Consider the following 18,048-nt stretch of genomic DNA (forward strand, 5'->3'; position numbering starts at 1 on the left):
GGGTGAGACAACCTTGAATTATATATCAAATGCATACATTTGTGGTCATTACAATAATAATCATATTATACTCAATATTCACCCATCATTATTTAAAGAAGGAGTACAAAATGGATGAATTATAAGATTTACCAATATGTACCATGAATTTTACGAAATTAATCAAGTAACATCTCCATCAACATTTGGTATAACATGTTTAAAATGTGCTACATAAAATGTAAGATCATTTGATTTGATAAAGTTGTTTTTTTTTTAAAGAATTTCTATTATTATTTTATCTCGATGTTTAAGTCATGATACAATATTATTGTGATGTTGTAAAATCATATATTACATATAGATTACATTACATAACAGCTCACAGTGAGAGTGAGCACTTTGGCGCCATCTAGTGGACTAAAATGTCAGCGAATCCACAAAAAGTTTAATGTTAATTTGTAAGTTGTTTTAGGAGTATTATCGTAATTATTATTCTCGTAATATTGCAACTTTATTCTCACAATATTACTACTTTATTCTCGTAATATTATGACTATTCTCACAATATTACGACTTTATTCTCACAATATTAAGACTTTATACTCACAGTATTATGGCTTTATACTCACAATATTATGGTTTTATTCTCACAATATTACAACTTTATTCTGGAAGGTTTACTCTTCAGTTTGGCCCTAATACTAATTAATTAGTTTAAAAATATTGTGCTACCAAAAATCAATACATTTCAATAACGCCACGCAAAATATCGCGATATTTCAATGCATCGATTCCCCGTCCACCCCTATAATACACTGTATATTCATGTTTTCAGACGTGTGGAGGTGGAGCCACACACACACACAAACACACACACGCACGCACACAAGCCTCAACCCTGACGTCGTCAAGGCAACGGCCCAAAGTGAAGGGAGACGCTATGAGTGCCTTGCCATTGGTCAGCATCAGCAATCGTCCGGCCCCTAATCCTTCCTGTGATTGGTCACTGTGGCTGTCACTCTGTCAGACTGCAACGTCATTGGACCAGTGTCTCCTCTTCATGACCCGCCTCGGTGAATAAGCTGAACACAAATGAGAGAAAAAATAAGTAAGCGGAGGAGGAGGTGGAGGAGATTTCACGATGTAACGAGGAGAAGCTGGGCTTGTTTTCCACTGTGAAAAGTTGTTCCTTACGCTCTGCCGTTGGCTGAATTTACTGAAACGGTACCACGCTGGAGAAATGTAGGGACTTTTTACTCGCCGGTGTCGTTGCTTCATGATGGAGGAACCTGTGACCAGGCAAGTGGCGTAAACCGCGACTCGTTAGCTAACTTATCGTTAACTTTTGTAATACGTGTGTGTATAATACAGACTAGTGTGTTGTGAGTGTGTGTGACGCTTCTTTTGAAAAAATAACATACATGAATTTACTTTTCGCAGAGAGTTTGAAATGTCGCTGTCTGACGGCGGTGCCTCGACGACGATATGTCCCTGACGTTACCCATGGAGGGCGGTCACGGTGGGAGCATCCGAAAGGTGAAGCACCTGCACACACACACACACACACACACACACGGGTGATTTGATTTTTGTCCCCATAAGGAAGACCATTCCCCATAATGTGAGTGTGTATACAATTTTAGATCCCCAAACTTAAGCAATACCAGGTACACACAAACTTAACGACACAATTCAACCCTGTAAAAGCCCTTTAAAGTTGTGGGTTTCAGGCAAAATGTCCCCACAAAGATAGGTTTGTACGTTTTTTGGACACACACGTCTTTCGGGCAGTTGTAGATTAGATTAGATTAAATTAAACTTTATTGTCATTGTGTACAAGTACAAAGACAACGAAAAAGCAGAAAATTTGGTATACAAGTATCGACAATTGGTACAGAAGGTGGTACTATAAATTAAAAATATAAGTATTTTACAGTGTATTAGTGGTTACCTTATAATACATATGGCTGTGTAATACGAACAATGTATGAATAAACATGTACAGATAGGCACAATGTAGTAGCAGTAACATAATAATAGTATATTATATATATATAATATATATATATGCAGTGTATTAATAGAATATACTGTGTTATAATAAAGATAGAATACATATGGTTCATACATACAGTATGAACCATATGGACAGATATGTACAGTATGTACAGCTATGTGCAGTGAGGTAACAGTACCATTGTAGTGCTGAAACATTAACATTATAAGAGTAGTATAAATAAGTGCATTTGCAGGATAAATATATGCAGTAGAATATGGTTTTGTATAAGTGTAATTACCAAAACGTAAGGTTTCACTTTATTCTGATAGTCCACCGTTGAGTCTCTACTAGTATCATGTCAACAAATAATACATTAATAAATTGACACTTATTCATATCTACTGGTCTCAAGTGTTTTCCACTTGACTTTGATCCATGGTTGTTAAACTGTTGTACGTGTACCACCAGTGGTACGCAAGTTTCCCCTGGTGGTACCTGGAGGAAAATCACCTCATCTGTTGCTCAATCTTAATTTAATTTCACTATACCAGGAAGAGGAGGATGATGAGAGAGCAAATGATCTTATTGGGAATAAATCCGCCTCCTATGAAAACTCCGTAGCTGACTTTGCTCGGCCTATTTACACCACTGTATTTTACCGTTGTTACTTCAAGAGCTCAATATTTTCTTGGTAAAAACTTGGTATCAAAAAGTTTGAGAACCACTGAATTAGATGGCCCTGGCACAGGTTTACAGATGCACATGTAGTTTCCCTACTAATAGTCTGTTGATAGTCAGGATAGTTGACTTTCGACTGTTAAGTGACATAATCTACAGAGAAGCAGTTAAATGAAGTTTAATAACACTGCAAAACTAGTATTTATAGACAACAGGCACTTTTATATAGGGTTAGGGTTAGAATCTATAGACCATCTTATAATCTACCGTCAGCTGTATGTCAGTTGATGACTTGTCATCTGATTATTTGTTGACATGACACTGAATACCTGTTGATTACAATAAATAAAGTGATATTCCTAACTCTTATCATAAGTTGTTGTATGTATAACCCTAACCTTTACCAAAACAACAATGCACATGCCTCTCTTAAACTTACCCAGAAATTAGGTTCTGCCTCAATAGGACCAGACTTTGGTCCACATGTGGAAAACTGGTCTTAGAAAGGACATTGTTTGAAAAAATTATCCTTTTAAGGACCCTGCATTGAATTCCATTCAATTTGACAGCCTTGCCAAAGCGTTACCTTCACCTTAACCTAATCTTAGCACTTACCAGTAACATAACCAGTTCCTTTAGAATATAGGTTCTGCCTCATTAGGAGCACTTTTTGGTCTCTGTACTAAACTATTGTGATTTAATTGTATAGTTCTATTTATATTTCAAATAGGGTTACAATGATTCTTTTATTAATTGATTATTAATCAATTTATACTATTTTAATAATCGATTGGTTTGAGTGTTTTTTAATGATTAAAACAAGTACTCAAATTTTTCAGCTTCTTGAATGTGAATCTGTATGAAGCTCATTTGCAAAGACTCAAGTTTATGTGTCTGTCAACAAAGATTAGCTTTGATTTCAGATTATTCACTTGCATATGGTTTTGTGGTCGTCACATGTGGTTTACTCAGTGAAAAACTGCACACCATTTTTCCTACTGCAGTCAGCAAACTGGATTGTGGCAGCGTTGGTGGTATAGTGGTTAGCATAGCTGCCTTCCAAGCAGTTGACCCGGGTTCGATTCCCGGCCAACGCATGTATTTATTTAATTTCCCTGTGGGAATTACTCAGCGGTATTATGTTTCAACTGGATGAAGCCGAAATATCCCTCTATTAACTGAAAGTAGCTTAATGTGCAAAGGGATATGTATGAAGTATGTAAGTAAGTATGTTGTTTTTATTTGTGTAAAAGTGTGTGTGGAATCCACAGTGTGTTGACATGTGGGAGGTTTGTACATCATCACCACCACCACCCATAAAAAGACAAAAAGTAATTCCAACTCTAATCAGATTTGTTGTGCTCTGTTTTATTTTTCAATGTTGTGAGCACCACACAGAGAAATCAATTCATCTTTGTTGTATTTGGGGAGCGGCAGCACTTCCGAGGTAGCTATCTGCGAATAAAATCTAAACTGTGGCAAGAAACCACTAAATACAAGTGGGGAAAATATCTGTTTTTGTAATTGATTGTTACAGTGGTTTACATGTTTGTACCAGTGCTACTGATGAACAAGATGAATGTGCTTCGTCTTTGATTGCGCAGATGTCGAGCTGCTTCCCTCTTCCTGCCGTCCTGATGGTGGTGCAGAGGTGGGAGCTTGGCCACAGGCCTAATCCACACAGGCACTCCGAGGATTACTTGATGTGTGCATGCTAAATAAACACCTTAACTGGGTGAGAGGGAATGAGAAAGATGGAGGCAGAAAGACTGTGAGAAAATGATAAACGTATGTAATAAGGAGGGAGAGAGAATGCAAAGTAGGGAGCCACAAGGATAAGGAAAGGGGAGTATTCCGCATGTTTAGAGTGGAGCTGCACCATCTGTCATGTTACTGTACATCTGTTTTTTTATCATGGGTTTTTTATCGTGAACAGTGGAGCACTGTTATGATCAGTTGTTGATTTCTGTGAGCAGCAGAGTTACAGTCAGCTTTGGGGAATCTGTTTGGGTGTTGTTGGCAAAATGCCTGTTAAAGTGAGATTTAAGAGGCCCTTAAATCTTCCGGCAGATACACAGCTCTGATATATCACCATTATAAACATGATCGGATCCTGCTGGGTTTGGGAGTTTCTACTCTTGCTGCACCATGTTAGATTATTTAATTCTTCAACTAGGTTTTTCCTTTCTTGAGCCTCCAGTTACCCCACCTCTCCGACAGACTCATCTCTTCCATGAGTTCCTCAGACATGTTGTTTTGCTCTGAAGTATGGGTCTCTGGTCCGTTTATATTCAGCCTGTACCAATAATACCAATGACGTTTAAAATAGCCACGTGAAGCTGACTGGACTTTGAGCAAAAAAATTGTTCCCTTATGATTTTCACGGATAAGGATTACATGCTGGACAAACAGTAAAATGCATTGCCTTTTTGAAGATGAATGGAAAAAGCTGTGTTCCTCTGTTATTCTCTGAGCAGACCTTGTTTATTTTATCATACTGTATATGAGACAGTGGTGTTGTTTTTATTAATTACAATTGCATAAAAATAAGGTGTTCTTGCATTATAGAACTAGAAAATAATACCAAGCAAATTGCATTTCACATCATTTCAGGTAAGCGTTAGGTGGGGCTGTCTCTCAAGATGTTTCAATGCTGGCCAAAAAACTACTTTATTTGATCTATTATGTTATTCTATGGTTTAAAAAAATTTATTTTATAGTTTACAGCTCTGAAGAACACTCATAGAATATGGAGTATGAATCTTGACTCACTGCAGTGCACTGAGGTCTAGTCAGTTCTTTGGAGGGGTTGTTTAAGTGAACCTCTCCTGTCAGCTCCTGAGTCAAATCTACAGATAATGTCCGAGTGAACTCCCGAGTGAACTCCCGTGAGAACGCAGGAGGTGAAACTCATGGAAATTGAATGAGTGAGTGTTCTCTCTCCTATAAACACTGGAGAATGTCTGGACCCAATTCTCTGGATATTATCCAGACTTAGGCAGGCAATGACATAATTAACATCTCTTAATGCCCACCCCCAAGCAAAGTGGTTGAGAACCATGCATGAATTTCTGTCTCTCGTCTATTATGGAATTATTACTTTTGTGAGATTCTGTAACTCAATTAGTTGTCACTACTCTCTCTCTAATGTCTTCCTTTCTCCTTTTCTTTCATCACCTCTGCAGGGATGTGATCCTCTCGCTCAGACTCAGCGCAGTAAACTGCAGCACAGGCGAGCTCGCATCAACCAGCAGATCAACAAGGAGATGCGTATGAGAGCTGGAGCAGAAAACCTGTTCAGGTGAGGTGCTTGGATGTGCCAAATGGTTGTCATTCTCTATTCCAGACCTACGGTGGAGACAATTAGGTCAACAGACTTGGGTTTTTCTAGATGTCAGGGCAGCTGATGGCCTGTACAATGACAATAAAGGCCTTACATTTTCAATTTTAAAATGTCTTAACATCAGTGACCAGTTATGAAACACTAATGGTCTGTATCTCCAATCTACATTTAATGTTTGCTCTGCAATGTGGTATTGTCAACAACAATTATGTATAAATATGTATCAATATTAAATTCATGAAACAGGTCATCTGTTCAGGGTGTAACCCACCTTTTCACCCTATGTCAGCTGAGATTGGCTCCAGCCCCCTGCAATCCTCATGTGGAGGATAAAGTGGTAGAAATTGAGTGAGTGAGTGAATAAAGCAGGCAATCAAAAAACAAAATAAATGAACTTGACTTTGCAACTTCAGTAAACTATTTAAGTGTAAAAATTCTTAGAACAAAAACACATGATTTATAATAAGGAGGAGAAATTAACTGTAACTGGTTATTTTCTATGCTCTTGGTGACTTGGCAGAACCGTACTTATAGACCGTACAAATAGAGTTGGTAAGGTCGCTTGCCACTGTCCAACTATTTAAACTCCCTCATGAATCCTGTGAACAGAGCTGTTGAGATAAGTTTCAGGTTTGTCCTCATAAGGGTTGAAATTCCCACTAACAATGTTAGTGTGGGTTGTGCTTGCATTTTCCCAATGGGACAACTTGTTGCTGCACTTGCACAGTACTTGTACAGCCACCTTCTTCTGTTCTCCTTTCACTTTAGACTTCCTTGTGCCATCGCTAATATGACGGTAGACCAGTGGATAATCTGTGTCTCTTTTATTTTGAAAGGGCCAAGCCGCCTTCCCTCTAAGATGGAGTGATACATGCTCTTTAGGTCTTCTCTCTATGTGTGTTTGGTTACTCTTTGTTTTGCTCTGTCACTTTTGTGGTGCTGTCTGCTTTTGGGAAAAGGTCAGAGATCACTCCCCTCAAACACACACACGCAGACAAACACCAGAACCGCCCAGTTTTATGGCTCTGTTTGTGTTCTCTATGTGTAAAAAAATGCATGCTGATGTGGCTTTTCTGCTTTTGTGTTGTGTGTGTTTGTGTCTCATCTTCCCTTAATCTTTTGTAATAATAATAATAATAATCATAGTAATTGTAATGTTTTTTTTTGTTTTTTTTTAAATACTCAACAATAATGAACTCTGCATACTTTTGCAGCCAAATCAACTGAGTGAACTGTACTGGCTATGTGCTCTTTAAGCAGCAGGCTGTCATTCACACTGCGTGCAAGAGTTTTATTGGTGAAGAAATGAGGGAAACCAAAAAAGAAATGGTGGCAGAACATCAAAGTGCTCTCCCTGAGAACATTAACATCATCTTGATCCTCTCCAGCTCACTGTGCCTTGTCTCTTGTTTCTTTCTTTCTTTCTTAGACTGTGCCTGTTTGTCAGCCAGATATAGAAAACTATAGGTTTTAATGTATGTGCATACATTTGGTCTGCACCTTTTGTTGCGGCTTGGAGAACATTTACAACAACAAGAGTCTTTCCTTGCAGAAGTCTGAGAACATACTGGTTGTGGAGTAAACTGTTACTCATTAAGACCCGAGGAGGAAAGAAGGAGGAGGAGGAGGAGGAGCCACTTAATTAAAACAAGCAGCTACTTTCTGCCTCCTTAGCAGTGCAGTGTCGGAATCTAATAAGATTAACACAGAAAACAACAAAAGTATCGAAAGGAAAGGCAGCTTCACTCGTCTCTATTATCTCAGCACTGCAATTTAAAGAACTTTCTCAGACAGCAGACCTTATCATTTTTGACATCAAATACTACTTTTTTTTAATCAATAATATCAATAGACAGTAGATTGGAATAAGTTTTTGGTTTGGTTTTTAAATCCCTCTCCCCAGGTCTGTTTTTGACTGGTTACAGTCTGTTTTTTTTTTTGTGCCTAAAACGTGATGACTCAGTTTAGGGGAAATAAAACAAGTGCTCCTGCTCTTTCTGTAGGATGGTGGGTCACAGAGACAAAGAGGCCCCCCCACACAGTCTGTCGGCCTGTAATCAGCTGGCTTTGTGTCCGCCTCCTGCCCTGTTCCCATGCACAGTTTTCCACTGCAGCTCTGACAGACTCATCCCCCCACTTATTTGTCTGGCACCATCAGACCTGGCGTTTTTTTTTTTTCTGTCCTTCCCCTTTTCCGGTCAACTGGAATAGTCAACACACACACACACAAACTCATTTCCCACTAACACAACAATCCCTTTTTGGGTTCACTCACCTGAAACTCATCTGAATCGGGTCATGATGAGTTTATAACTCATCAGGGTTTGTGATTGGCTTGTGACGACGTCACAGTGTGCGCTGCGGGTTCTGTTGCTCTGTGAAAAATCAGCTGGGGGGGGGCAGTAACTATTTTTATCTTGTCTTGCCAGTTAAATGGTGACAACTTGTTCTCAGATTCTGATATTTCCTGCTTTATTCCAAAAAATACTTGTTTTTTCCCCTCAAAAGCTGTAGTATGTTGGACATGCGTGTGTGTGTGTGTGTGTGTGTGTGTGAGGGGATATTTGACAGCCTTTTTAAAGCTGACTAATCAGATTGTCCTTGGCTTGATCCTTGGGTACACCATGTGTGTGAAGAAGGGTTAGTTGTTATACATTAATAATAACAATCAGGAAAGTAATAATGATTCTCTATATTCACAATTTGTTATGAAAAAGTGCTACTTTTTGTGTATCTGTTACCTAAAACAGTGCTTAGCCTGTTTCATATGAGTCAAAGTTTGCCTTTGACACTTTCTTTCTTTCCCTCCATGGATCTCCCACCTGTTCACACATCTGATGACTCGCTCAGTATCAGCAGCTTTTAATATGTCCTTGGAACTTTTATAAGGTTTGAAGACTCTTCCAGTTTACTGCATCATGCTCTTATGTGTGCTGCTCAGAACAAATCAGGATTATGTGTGTGCACTGTTAACTGTTGTGAATCAGTTGTGTCTCACAGCCCTCTTGTTTGTGCTTCATCACTGAACAGGTGCAACTGAATGAATGCAGAATCTTTTTTATCGACGTGTATGGCATTAGTAGTCACCATGGTAACACCATTATGCTAAAGATTTCCAGGAACGTCGTGTGTTGTTGACCCCCGCCCCGCCTCCTTGTGTTTGATGGAGGAGTGGATTGTCATGGGCTGAATGAGTGTGATGGAGGAGAGGTTGTAGAGATAGATGCATAAATTAAACGGGCTTCCCGTCAAAGATCTAAAGCTTTGAGTACGGAAGAAAAAGAATGCATACATCCACCTACAGCAGACACAGAGTAGGAGACTGTAACCTGTTTGCTCATTTGTTTCATTCAAGTGCAGTAGAAACATACAGTTATTGAAGAATTATGCTTATTTTTTCCTTCTTTTTTTTTTTAAATCCTTCAGGGCGACAACCAACAACAAGGTGAAGGAGACAGTTGCTCTGGAGTTGAGCTTTGTCAATTCCAACCTGCAGCTGCTGAAAGAAGAACTGGAGGAGCTCAACAGCAACATGGAGGCCTACCAGACAGACAGGTAGAGTGTATGTGTGTGTGTGTGCGTGCGGGTGAGCAGAGGTTACTATGGGGGTAGTGGGGCTCTGTGGTCAAAGCTGGAAGAGTTAATACTTGGCTTTAGCTTTGCTCATTAGCAGGATGAAGCTCTCAAGGAGAGTTTCAAAATAAGCAGATGGCAGTGCTGACTCTGGCTTTGTTGAAACATGAAGTGTGTGTACATGTTGGTGTTGACAGGTTACACACAAACCACATGTATGTCTCCGTTACAGTGAGGCTGTGAATGTTCCAATGATCCCGCTCGGCTTAAAAGAAACCAAAGACGTGGACTTTACACTTTCTGTCCAGGTGAGGTCCAAAGCCATCCATTGGCTCACAATTCCCTTCATTTTGATTTTGTCTCATTTACCCAGTTTACATTTTCTTCGAGATAAAGCAAATAGTAGAACAGTAGGAACAGTAGGGTTTAACTGGTTCAACTTGGCACTTAATTACATGATCATTCGATACTCGACGCCTGCTCACAAAATAAACTTTATAAAAAGCTGCTCATCTGATGAGTTTTTATCAATTTATGTACACAATATTTTCTGTAAGATATGGATTTTTTACACAACGATCAGAGACAAGTTTTCATTGTCACTGTGGGAAATATTGTAAGGTGACTGCGATGCAACAAATACTCTGCTCTTTAAAGTCCCCAATGACATCAAAATCAACATTTTAGTATTAATCATGTTTTGTATCACGTTGCCCAAACGTCTTTGAAATTTTAAAATGTGTCTTTATTTGTTTGTCTCTGTTACTGAGGGACACAGTTTAAAATAATAAAGTCATATGCGGCTTGATATCATAATCTGTAAAATGTGTATACAGTGTGTGTCTCTGAAACTGTCTGCCTCCTCTCTTAGGACTTCATCTGTGAGCACTACGGAGAGGACAGCTCTCTGTATGACAAGGAGATCAAAGAGCTTATGGAGCTCAGACAGGTTAATAAATTCACTCATACGTCGTAATACAAAACAAACATTTGTCTCGTTCAATAAATAAATCAGCTTTTATTAAAGTAGCTGTGGAGAATCAGTGTACCCCCCTGGCAGTGGTTAAAACTGACTGAGGAAAGAGTCCCTTTACAAACTGTATATGTAAATGCAAAATTGGGCAGCTGTCACTCCAGAGATTCTCCTGCCACCTCCCTTGTATAATCCAAGTCTAAATGAGCTCATATGAGAACCCAGCAGGAGAAACTCAAGAGAATCAACTGCAATTGACAGCAGATTTTTTATGTACATGTGGGAAACAGTTTGAAGCACCTTTATGTTGTCTTTGGATCAGGCTATGCGTACACCCAGTCGTAACCAGGCCGGCCTTGAGCTGCTGATGGAGTACTACAACCAGCTGTACTACCTGGACCAGCGCTTCTTTTCTCCACACAAGAACCTCGGTGTTCAGTTCCACTGGTAGGTGATCTAAGGCAGCGGTGTGTCAGTGAAGGAGCGTTCAGTCATGTCGTGATGTAAGGACTTCGATCTAAACGGTCACTCTTGTGTCCCTCACAGGTACGACTCACTCACTGGTGTCCCGTCGAGTCAGCGCGCGTTGGCTTTTGAGAAAGGAAGCGTCTTGTTCAACATTGGTGCTCTGTACACACAGATCGGAGCGCGGCAAGATCGCTCTGAAGCTGCCGGCGTTGACCGAGCTATCGATGCCTTTCAGCGAGCGGCAGGTACCGAGGCTCACACACACACAAACAAACAAGTGCAATGGTATGTTTTTAGCATGTTTACAGGTCTCTTCAAAACATCTGTCACACAGTTGCAGCTGATACAGAATATTGGTGACAGAGCTCTCACAAACGCCAAAAACGAGTGTGTCATATCAGTCCAGTCCCGTTAAAAACACTAGGTTTGTTTATAAAAAGCACAAAAGGATTTATGCTATAATACATTTCCAATCCAAACCAATTCTGTCTTTAGACTCTGAAGTTAACAACGAGAGGTTTCTGTAAGAGGTTTTAATGTTGTGGAAGATCTGATCACTTCAAGATATGGAGAATAACTGAAACTACATAATAATTACTACATTACTTTTTCAATTTATCCACATTCATCAGGCTACAGATGAGCCAAAATGGCTGACAGGTGAATCTGGAACAAACAAAAACAAAGATGATTATAGGTCTGCTGCAACTGCCAGTGCTTAAGAGTTTCTGTGTTTTGCTACAACCTATTATTAAATGAGATAGTCAACCTTTTATATATTGTACGTATGCTTTTTAATATAACTTTAACATCTGTTAATTAAGAACAGGACATCTTTCAATATTGTATATGTCTATAAATGTCGCATGCAACTTTAATCATGCTTGCTAGAAAAAAGAAATCAAGGTTCCTTTATTATCATATACTTATAGATACACAATGTATTTAAATTAGAATTCTGTCTATGTTCTCCTACATGTGAAACTATTTTCCTCTGTGTGTTTAGGTGCATTTAATTACCTTAAGGAGAATTTCTCCAATGCCCCGAGTCTGGATATGAGCAGTCCATCGCTCTGCATGCTGGTGCGGCTCATGATTGCCCAGGTGCAGGAGTGCGTCTTTGAGCGCGTCACTCTCACGACGCAGGACACCACAAACTTCACTTCCCAACTTCACTTGGCACAAGAGGCTGCACGGGTGAGTGCGCACACATCTCCGGGTCTGACTGCCTGTGTCCTTACTACACTGCTGTGTGCTGTAATAATAGTGTGGCACACTCTGTGTCTTCTGCAGGTGTCGGACGTTTACCTTTTAGTGCAGCAGACCATGACGCAGCCTCTGATGAAAGACTACGTGCCGTTTTCATGGGCGTCCATGGTTCAGGTCAAGTCGGAACACTTCCGCGCGCTCTCGCACTACTACACCGCTGTCGCGCTTTGTGACTACATGAGTAAGTAACGGCTTTGAATCTTAAAGAATAAAGCAATGAGTTTTGTACACAAAAATACTTAAATTATATAAATGAGTCCTATCTTTAAATATATCTAATTATGAGAAACATTTGCACCGACATTATAGATCATTATAGATTTTTCAGGATTACACTCTGAGCAGTATTGAAATTGTAAGTAGAGTTTGAATGAATTTCATCAGCTTGAAAATTGTTGTTATGAGGAAGATAAAATCACTGTAGATAGATGGATGGAAGGAAGGAAGGGCTTAAGAATTCAGTCTCCCATGTCTCCATCTATGCAAATGAACCATGGACCTGGTATATTCTGTTGTGTAGCATCTGCTGAGGAGGAGGAGGAGGAGGAGGAGCAGGAAGGGGACGAACATCAGCAGCAGCACGAGGAAGAGGCAGAGAAGGCTTTCCTCCAGTTGTATGTCAGCACTCCTGCAGCGCCCTCACTCAGCCAAGTTCTACAAGACCCTGAAAAGAGACAAAAACTTGGTGAGTTCAAACATTATACAGTACAAAGGGAACAAGTTGCTGTTACACTGCTTTATTTTTCGACTTTTTCTAAACCTGATGAAAAATGTATGGGAGATTTTGACAAATCACAAGACTGGGAGAAAGAGAGAGATAGGACACACTACTGGCTGTTTTTCCTGAAGAACTGAAAGAGAGTCGGGAATAAACACAGCTTGAGAAATCAGTCAGATAGCACAAAACTCTGCCGAGCCTGCTCAGTTTTCTCCAGTGTCAATATACTCCCCCGTTCTTGCAAGTAAACAGTTAAAAATAAATCCTTAATCCTGGATCTGGTGTCTGGTTCAACACCAAAATCGAATGATTCCTTCCTTGTACCATAACTCACAGATTTACTCAAAATAGAAATTGAGTTATGCTGCTCAGAGGTGAATGGACAAATGGATAAACGCAGCTGAAAACACAACGGAGGAAGAAAAAAATGTGTTTCACAGATTAAGAGATTGCCTGGGATTGCCTCACATAATGAGAGGGCCTCAGGACTGAGAGCTGTGACCTGAGACATGAGTGTTACACTGGCATGAGACTCAACAATCAACTCATTTTCTCACAGCAGCATTAAGAAAAGTAGGTTTAATTTAGTTTGTTACATTTCTGCTTCCATGTGTACAGGTAAAGCTCACCTGCGGCGCGCAGTGATCACACACGAGGAGGCCATGCGTGTGCACAGCCTGTGTAAGATCCTGAGGAAGATGGACATCCTGCAGGACGTGCTGTCTCTCACACACAAACGCTCTTTGGACAAGTACTCGGAGCTGGACCGAGAGGACGACTTTGATGAGACCGCCGAGCCTCCGGAGATACAGTGTAAGACGTCAGCTCATATCACAATGAATAATATTCAATCTGCGGTGATTTGACGGTCACTGACTTTTGGGTTCTGCCGTCAACAGCTCAAACGGACCAGAAACCAGACATCACTCCACCCGATTTCTCTAAAATCCAAGTCTCTGACATCTTCCAAAGACTGGTAAGCAACTCACAAAAGTATGATTTTTTTAAAAAACATGTTCACACAACTTCTGTTTCTCAAGCTGAGGAGGATCTTCTCTGTGCTGCAGGGGCCTCTGTCCGTTTTCTGTGCACGGGCTCGCTGGGGCCCGGAGAGAGTGATCTGCCTGCAGAGAAGAGAGGGCGGCCTGGGCCTCACACTGAGAGGAGACTCCCCCGTCTTGGTGGCAGGAGTGGTGCCCGGAGGCTGTGCAGCGGTACGACACCAGTGTTGTTTTAACTGTCCTCAGTGCCACTGTCATCCCACTCCACTCGTCTTGAAACACGGACCCAGGAATGTTTAGTTTTTAGTCGCACAATAAGCGGAAATGTCATGCCTTTTGAACGTCAGACAGACCACCCACTAACATTTACGTCCATTCTAGTCTCACACATCAAAGATCCATGTTTATCTCGTCATCGTCTCGTTGTCGTCATGAAAAAAAGGGGGCGTCAACTAAATCATTCTGTCATCGAAAACAACACTGTACGACACAAACCCTGTCAAGTCATGTTTACAGTATTTAATTTGTACATTGAAAACAACAGGAGTTGAGTCAAAGTTATAAGCTTTACAAAAACAACAGGTTTCGACCTGGGAACATAGGAAGAATTAAAGTGTAATACTTTGACATACAATCAAACAGCGTCAATCTCATAAAAAAAATTTAAAAACATAAATAGTAATAGGCTTTTTACAGAGCTTTGTTTTTAAGCAAGAGCTGATGAGAAAATAATTAAAAATGATTAGACGATCTTGCGTCTCACTGCTACATGTGCTGTGCAGGAGGCAGGACTGAGGGAGGGAGACTACATCGTAGCAGTGGACGCACAGGACTGTAAGTGGGCCAAACACAGTGAGGTCGTCCACATGCTGAAGAGCTGCGGCGACAGAGGAGCGGAGCTGAGTGTGGTCACTTTACACTCACATGACACACAGGTATACACTTGAGAGAAGGCTATGTGTGTGTGTGTGTTTTTGGAGCATCTATTTTAATACATGCATGCTCACATTACCTGTGTCTGTTAGCAGGTGGAGAGGAGGGCCATTATGCTTTCCCACTGCAGCGATAAAGAAAACTCTCGCCAGCATCTGTTGGGCGGCGCAAAGGGACAGAGCTCCGCCTCCCTGCTGAATTGGCACAGGAAGAAGAAGAGGGAAGGCAGCGCGGTCACCAAGAGACTAGGGAGCACGTTCAGTTTGTCGTTTGGAAGCATCAGAGACGCTGAGGCCATGTACTGATACACAAGAACAGAGGATGCACTCAGGGAACCACAGCGGTGGAGCACAGATACAGTGGAGGCTGTGCACAGACTCATGTTACCTAAGTCTGTTGGTCAATCAGATTAACGCAAGCATCTGTACCAGGTAGCATTTTTTTAAATACAGAAAAAACCCAAACAAGTGTGAATGGATGCAAATGTATCCCGGTGTATCACAAACTGAGTCTATGTGTATCACAGTCATGCTGGTGGCAGAGATTCTATTACTGCTCAGTCCTTTTGAGACAAAAACTGAGCTTGAGAAGAAAACTGCAGGAATTTAACTGAACAAGTGCTGAGTCTACGATGAGCTGATTCATCAGGTTTTGGGGAAAACTCTAGAAACAACACTAAGAGCCTGGAGTGTAGTCTGAGCTGCACTGTGATCTGTCTGGTTTACAAACACTTTGTTGCCTTTAACAGTGTTAACCAGATTCTTACTAGAAAACACAATTGTCAATTGTTTTTTAGATGTACATCTGATCTGAATTATGTTTTTAAGCCCAATTGTTTAAGGAAAAAACAGACCATCATTATGTTGTATGATGAAAACATACGCTATTTTTTGTAAGACCCTATCTAACCCAGTGACATTGACTTGTTTCAAGTATTTATAAAACAGTATTTTACCAGGGAAGTTCCCCTTTATCACCTCTCCATGTTGTCAATGTTCCCTTGCTTGAACAGGAACATTTTAGTGAAAGCACCTTTACAGTGAAGTATGTAGCATTAACACAGGAAATAAAGGCAAGGCAGAATGTTACTAGAGAGATGCTTTCAGAAGTCAAGGCTCAAGTGAAAACAAAACTCATGGATCCACTCGTTTATCTGGACCTCCACAAAACAACGCGGAGATTGTTTCAGTATTTCTTTTCCACTCATGAAAACATTACCTCTGTGGCCGAGGTAACGACAAAGTAGCACATTTATTGTGTCTTACTGTGAAATAATTACACAAAAGTCTTTTTTTTCTCTGGATTAGAGGAAGAAGCATGTCAGACAGGTTTGGTAGTTGCCTAAATCAGCCACACAGTGATCAATAATCTGTCTGTTTAATTGAAATAATGTGACACTGAGACATCTTTCTTTTACGATTCGCGAGAATGTCGTTCAAGTCCAGCCACTGTACTGTACAGTATGTTACAGTCAGCCAATTCTAGGAATGAGGAGGTTAGTTTTATTAATAGTGTTGTTTGAATATTTTTGATACAGATAGACGTGTAGCACGCTGTTGTTTGGTGTATTTTCCTGTTTTGTCTGTACAATGCTTTGTGCCATGAACGTCCATAGTTAAAAAAGTACAGGAAGCCAGATGTGATGTGAGCTATGTTACTAATCATGAAGTTAATCACCGATTTGAAGGAACTCGAGATAGAAACGACACACTTTCTTAAATGCTCTCCTCTCCTCTGGCTTTCTGTACTACTACTGTGTGTGTGTGTGTGTGTGTGTGAGAGTAAATGTTTGATAAGGCTGTTGTGAGTAGGAGTTTTTTCGCTGACCATCCCTAATGACTCCGTTTGGGGATTTGCACAGTATTTCTTTTCATATTTGAACACAATAAAAGTGAAAATTGAATAACTTTGTTTGCTGACGTTACATTTTCTTGTTAGGTCTGTTAGATTACACGGTCACAGTTAGAGCTGAAACAGTTACTCAATTAAACTATTTGATAAGAACAAGATTTCTGATCGTTTCAGCTTCTTAAATGTGAATATTGTCATTGTTTCTTTGCTCCATACAACAAAGAAATCATTAAAACTCCAATCATTTTTGGTTTGTGGACAAAAACAAGACATTTGAGAACATCATCACTTCCAGGTTTGATTACATTTTTTATTAATGTTTTCTGATATTTTATGGACCAAACGATTACTCAATTAATCGTAATGTTAATTAGTTAGTGTTCATAAAAACAAGAAGATTACCATGAGCGCTACAGACGTTACCACCTTAAATTTATCCCAGATTTGTTTTTACCAAACTGCATTTTTGCTAAGTTGCCCAGAAAAGTGCGTTGGTAAACATTGGCACTGACAGTGTGCTTTTTTTTCCCCGTCAGAAACTCCTGTGAAACTGTCTAATCTTTCATCTTTTCCTGTGTGTGTGTGTGTGTGTGTGTGTGTGGAGCTCGTGGACAGAGCAGAACTGAATGAAGCAGCAAAAACATAAGAGGAATGCTGAGAGACTGCAAAAGTCGCTTTGACCTCATGTCATGACTCGAGACTCTGGAGTCCCAGACACTAACACCATCTCCTCCTTCAGCTCCTCTCCATTCTCCTGGCACCAGCAGAGAGGTATGTGGACTAAATAATGAGCATCATTCGTCTTTTTTGAAGACATGGAATTATCCTTTTACCAGAAAATCATATCGTAATAATCCAGACAACAAGGTCTGTGATTTGTAGTAGGATTGTGCTTATTGTAAAAAGAAATATATGCTTAAAACATTTGTGAAGTCTCTGGAACACATTGAAATCACTTGACCTTGTATTGTTTAGGGATACATTTCATATACATAATAGATATTTTAGGTGAAAACTAGAATTATAAAATTTTAGTCCAAAAAAATTCAACTTTGAGGAAAAAAAAACATCTATGACTACTACCATATTGTAATTTTTACTGTACAGTTTCAGAGAAATTTCTATTTAAAAGTCCCATATTCACACTATTTTAATAAGAGAGAGAGGCTTTCAGCAGCAATCTCATTTTGGAAGACATACTTAACTATGACTTTTTGTCTAATTTTGGAAGACATACTTAACTATGACTTTTTTGTTACA

At 39.9% G+C, this 18,048-nt stretch overlaps 1 protein-coding gene and 1 non-coding gene across 3 annotated transcripts; both read left to right on the forward strand.

Annotated features, from left to right (window-relative positions):
• Window positions 1-1,067: 1,067 nt before the first annotated feature.
• On the forward strand, window positions 1,068-16,844 carry rhpn1 (rhophilin, Rho GTPase binding protein 1). 2 transcript variants are annotated; one of them, XM_044044962.1, is made up of 16 exons: window positions 1,068-1,281; window positions 1,423-1,518; window positions 5,845-5,960; window positions 9,429-9,557; window positions 9,808-9,883; window positions 10,447-10,524; window positions 10,871-10,995; window positions 11,095-11,261; window positions 12,023-12,213; window positions 12,310-12,466; window positions 12,806-12,970; window positions 13,622-13,816; window positions 13,903-13,979; window positions 14,071-14,217; window positions 14,787-14,939; window positions 15,030-16,844. In XM_044044962.1, exons 2-16 carry the CDS (start codon window positions 1,468-1,470, stop codon window positions 15,240-15,242), a joined length of 2,040 nt encoding a protein of 679 aa, XP_043900897.1. In that variant the 5' UTR covers window positions 1,068-1,281; window positions 1,423-1,467; the 3' UTR covers window positions 15,243-16,844. The 2 variants fall into 2 exon arrangements, with proteins under 2 accessions (XP_043900897.1, XP_043900898.1); XM_044044963.1 differs by having other exon boundaries at window positions 15,033-16,844.
• Window positions 3,685-3,756, forward strand: trnag-ucc. The gene has a single exon. It is a non-coding gene; the product is annotated as a tRNA-Gly (tRNA).
• Window positions 16,845-18,048: the final 1,204 nt, after the last annotated feature.

The sequence above is a fragment of the Solea senegalensis genome, linkage group LG14 (genome assembly GCF_019176455.1).
Source record: "Solea senegalensis isolate Sse05_10M linkage group LG14, IFAPA_SoseM_1, whole genome shotgun sequence".
Lineage (NCBI taxonomy): Eukaryota > Metazoa > Chordata > Actinopteri > Pleuronectiformes > Soleidae > Solea > Solea senegalensis.

Excerpts from the sequence above, each read along its gene's own strand:
- rhpn1 (XM_044044962.1), top strand. The coding sequence starts at position 1,468 with ATGTCCCTGACGTTACCCATGGAGGGCGGTCACGGTGGGAGCATCCGA. Across the intron at positions 5,961-9,428 it reads GGAGCAGAAAACCTGTTCAG|GGCGACAACCAACAACAAGG; the intron begins GTGAGGTGCTTG and ends TAAATCCTTCAG. Across the intron at positions 9,884-10,446 it reads ACTTTACACTTTCTGTCCAG|GACTTCATCTGTGAGCACTA; the intron begins GTGAGGTCCAAA and ends CTCCTCTCTTAG.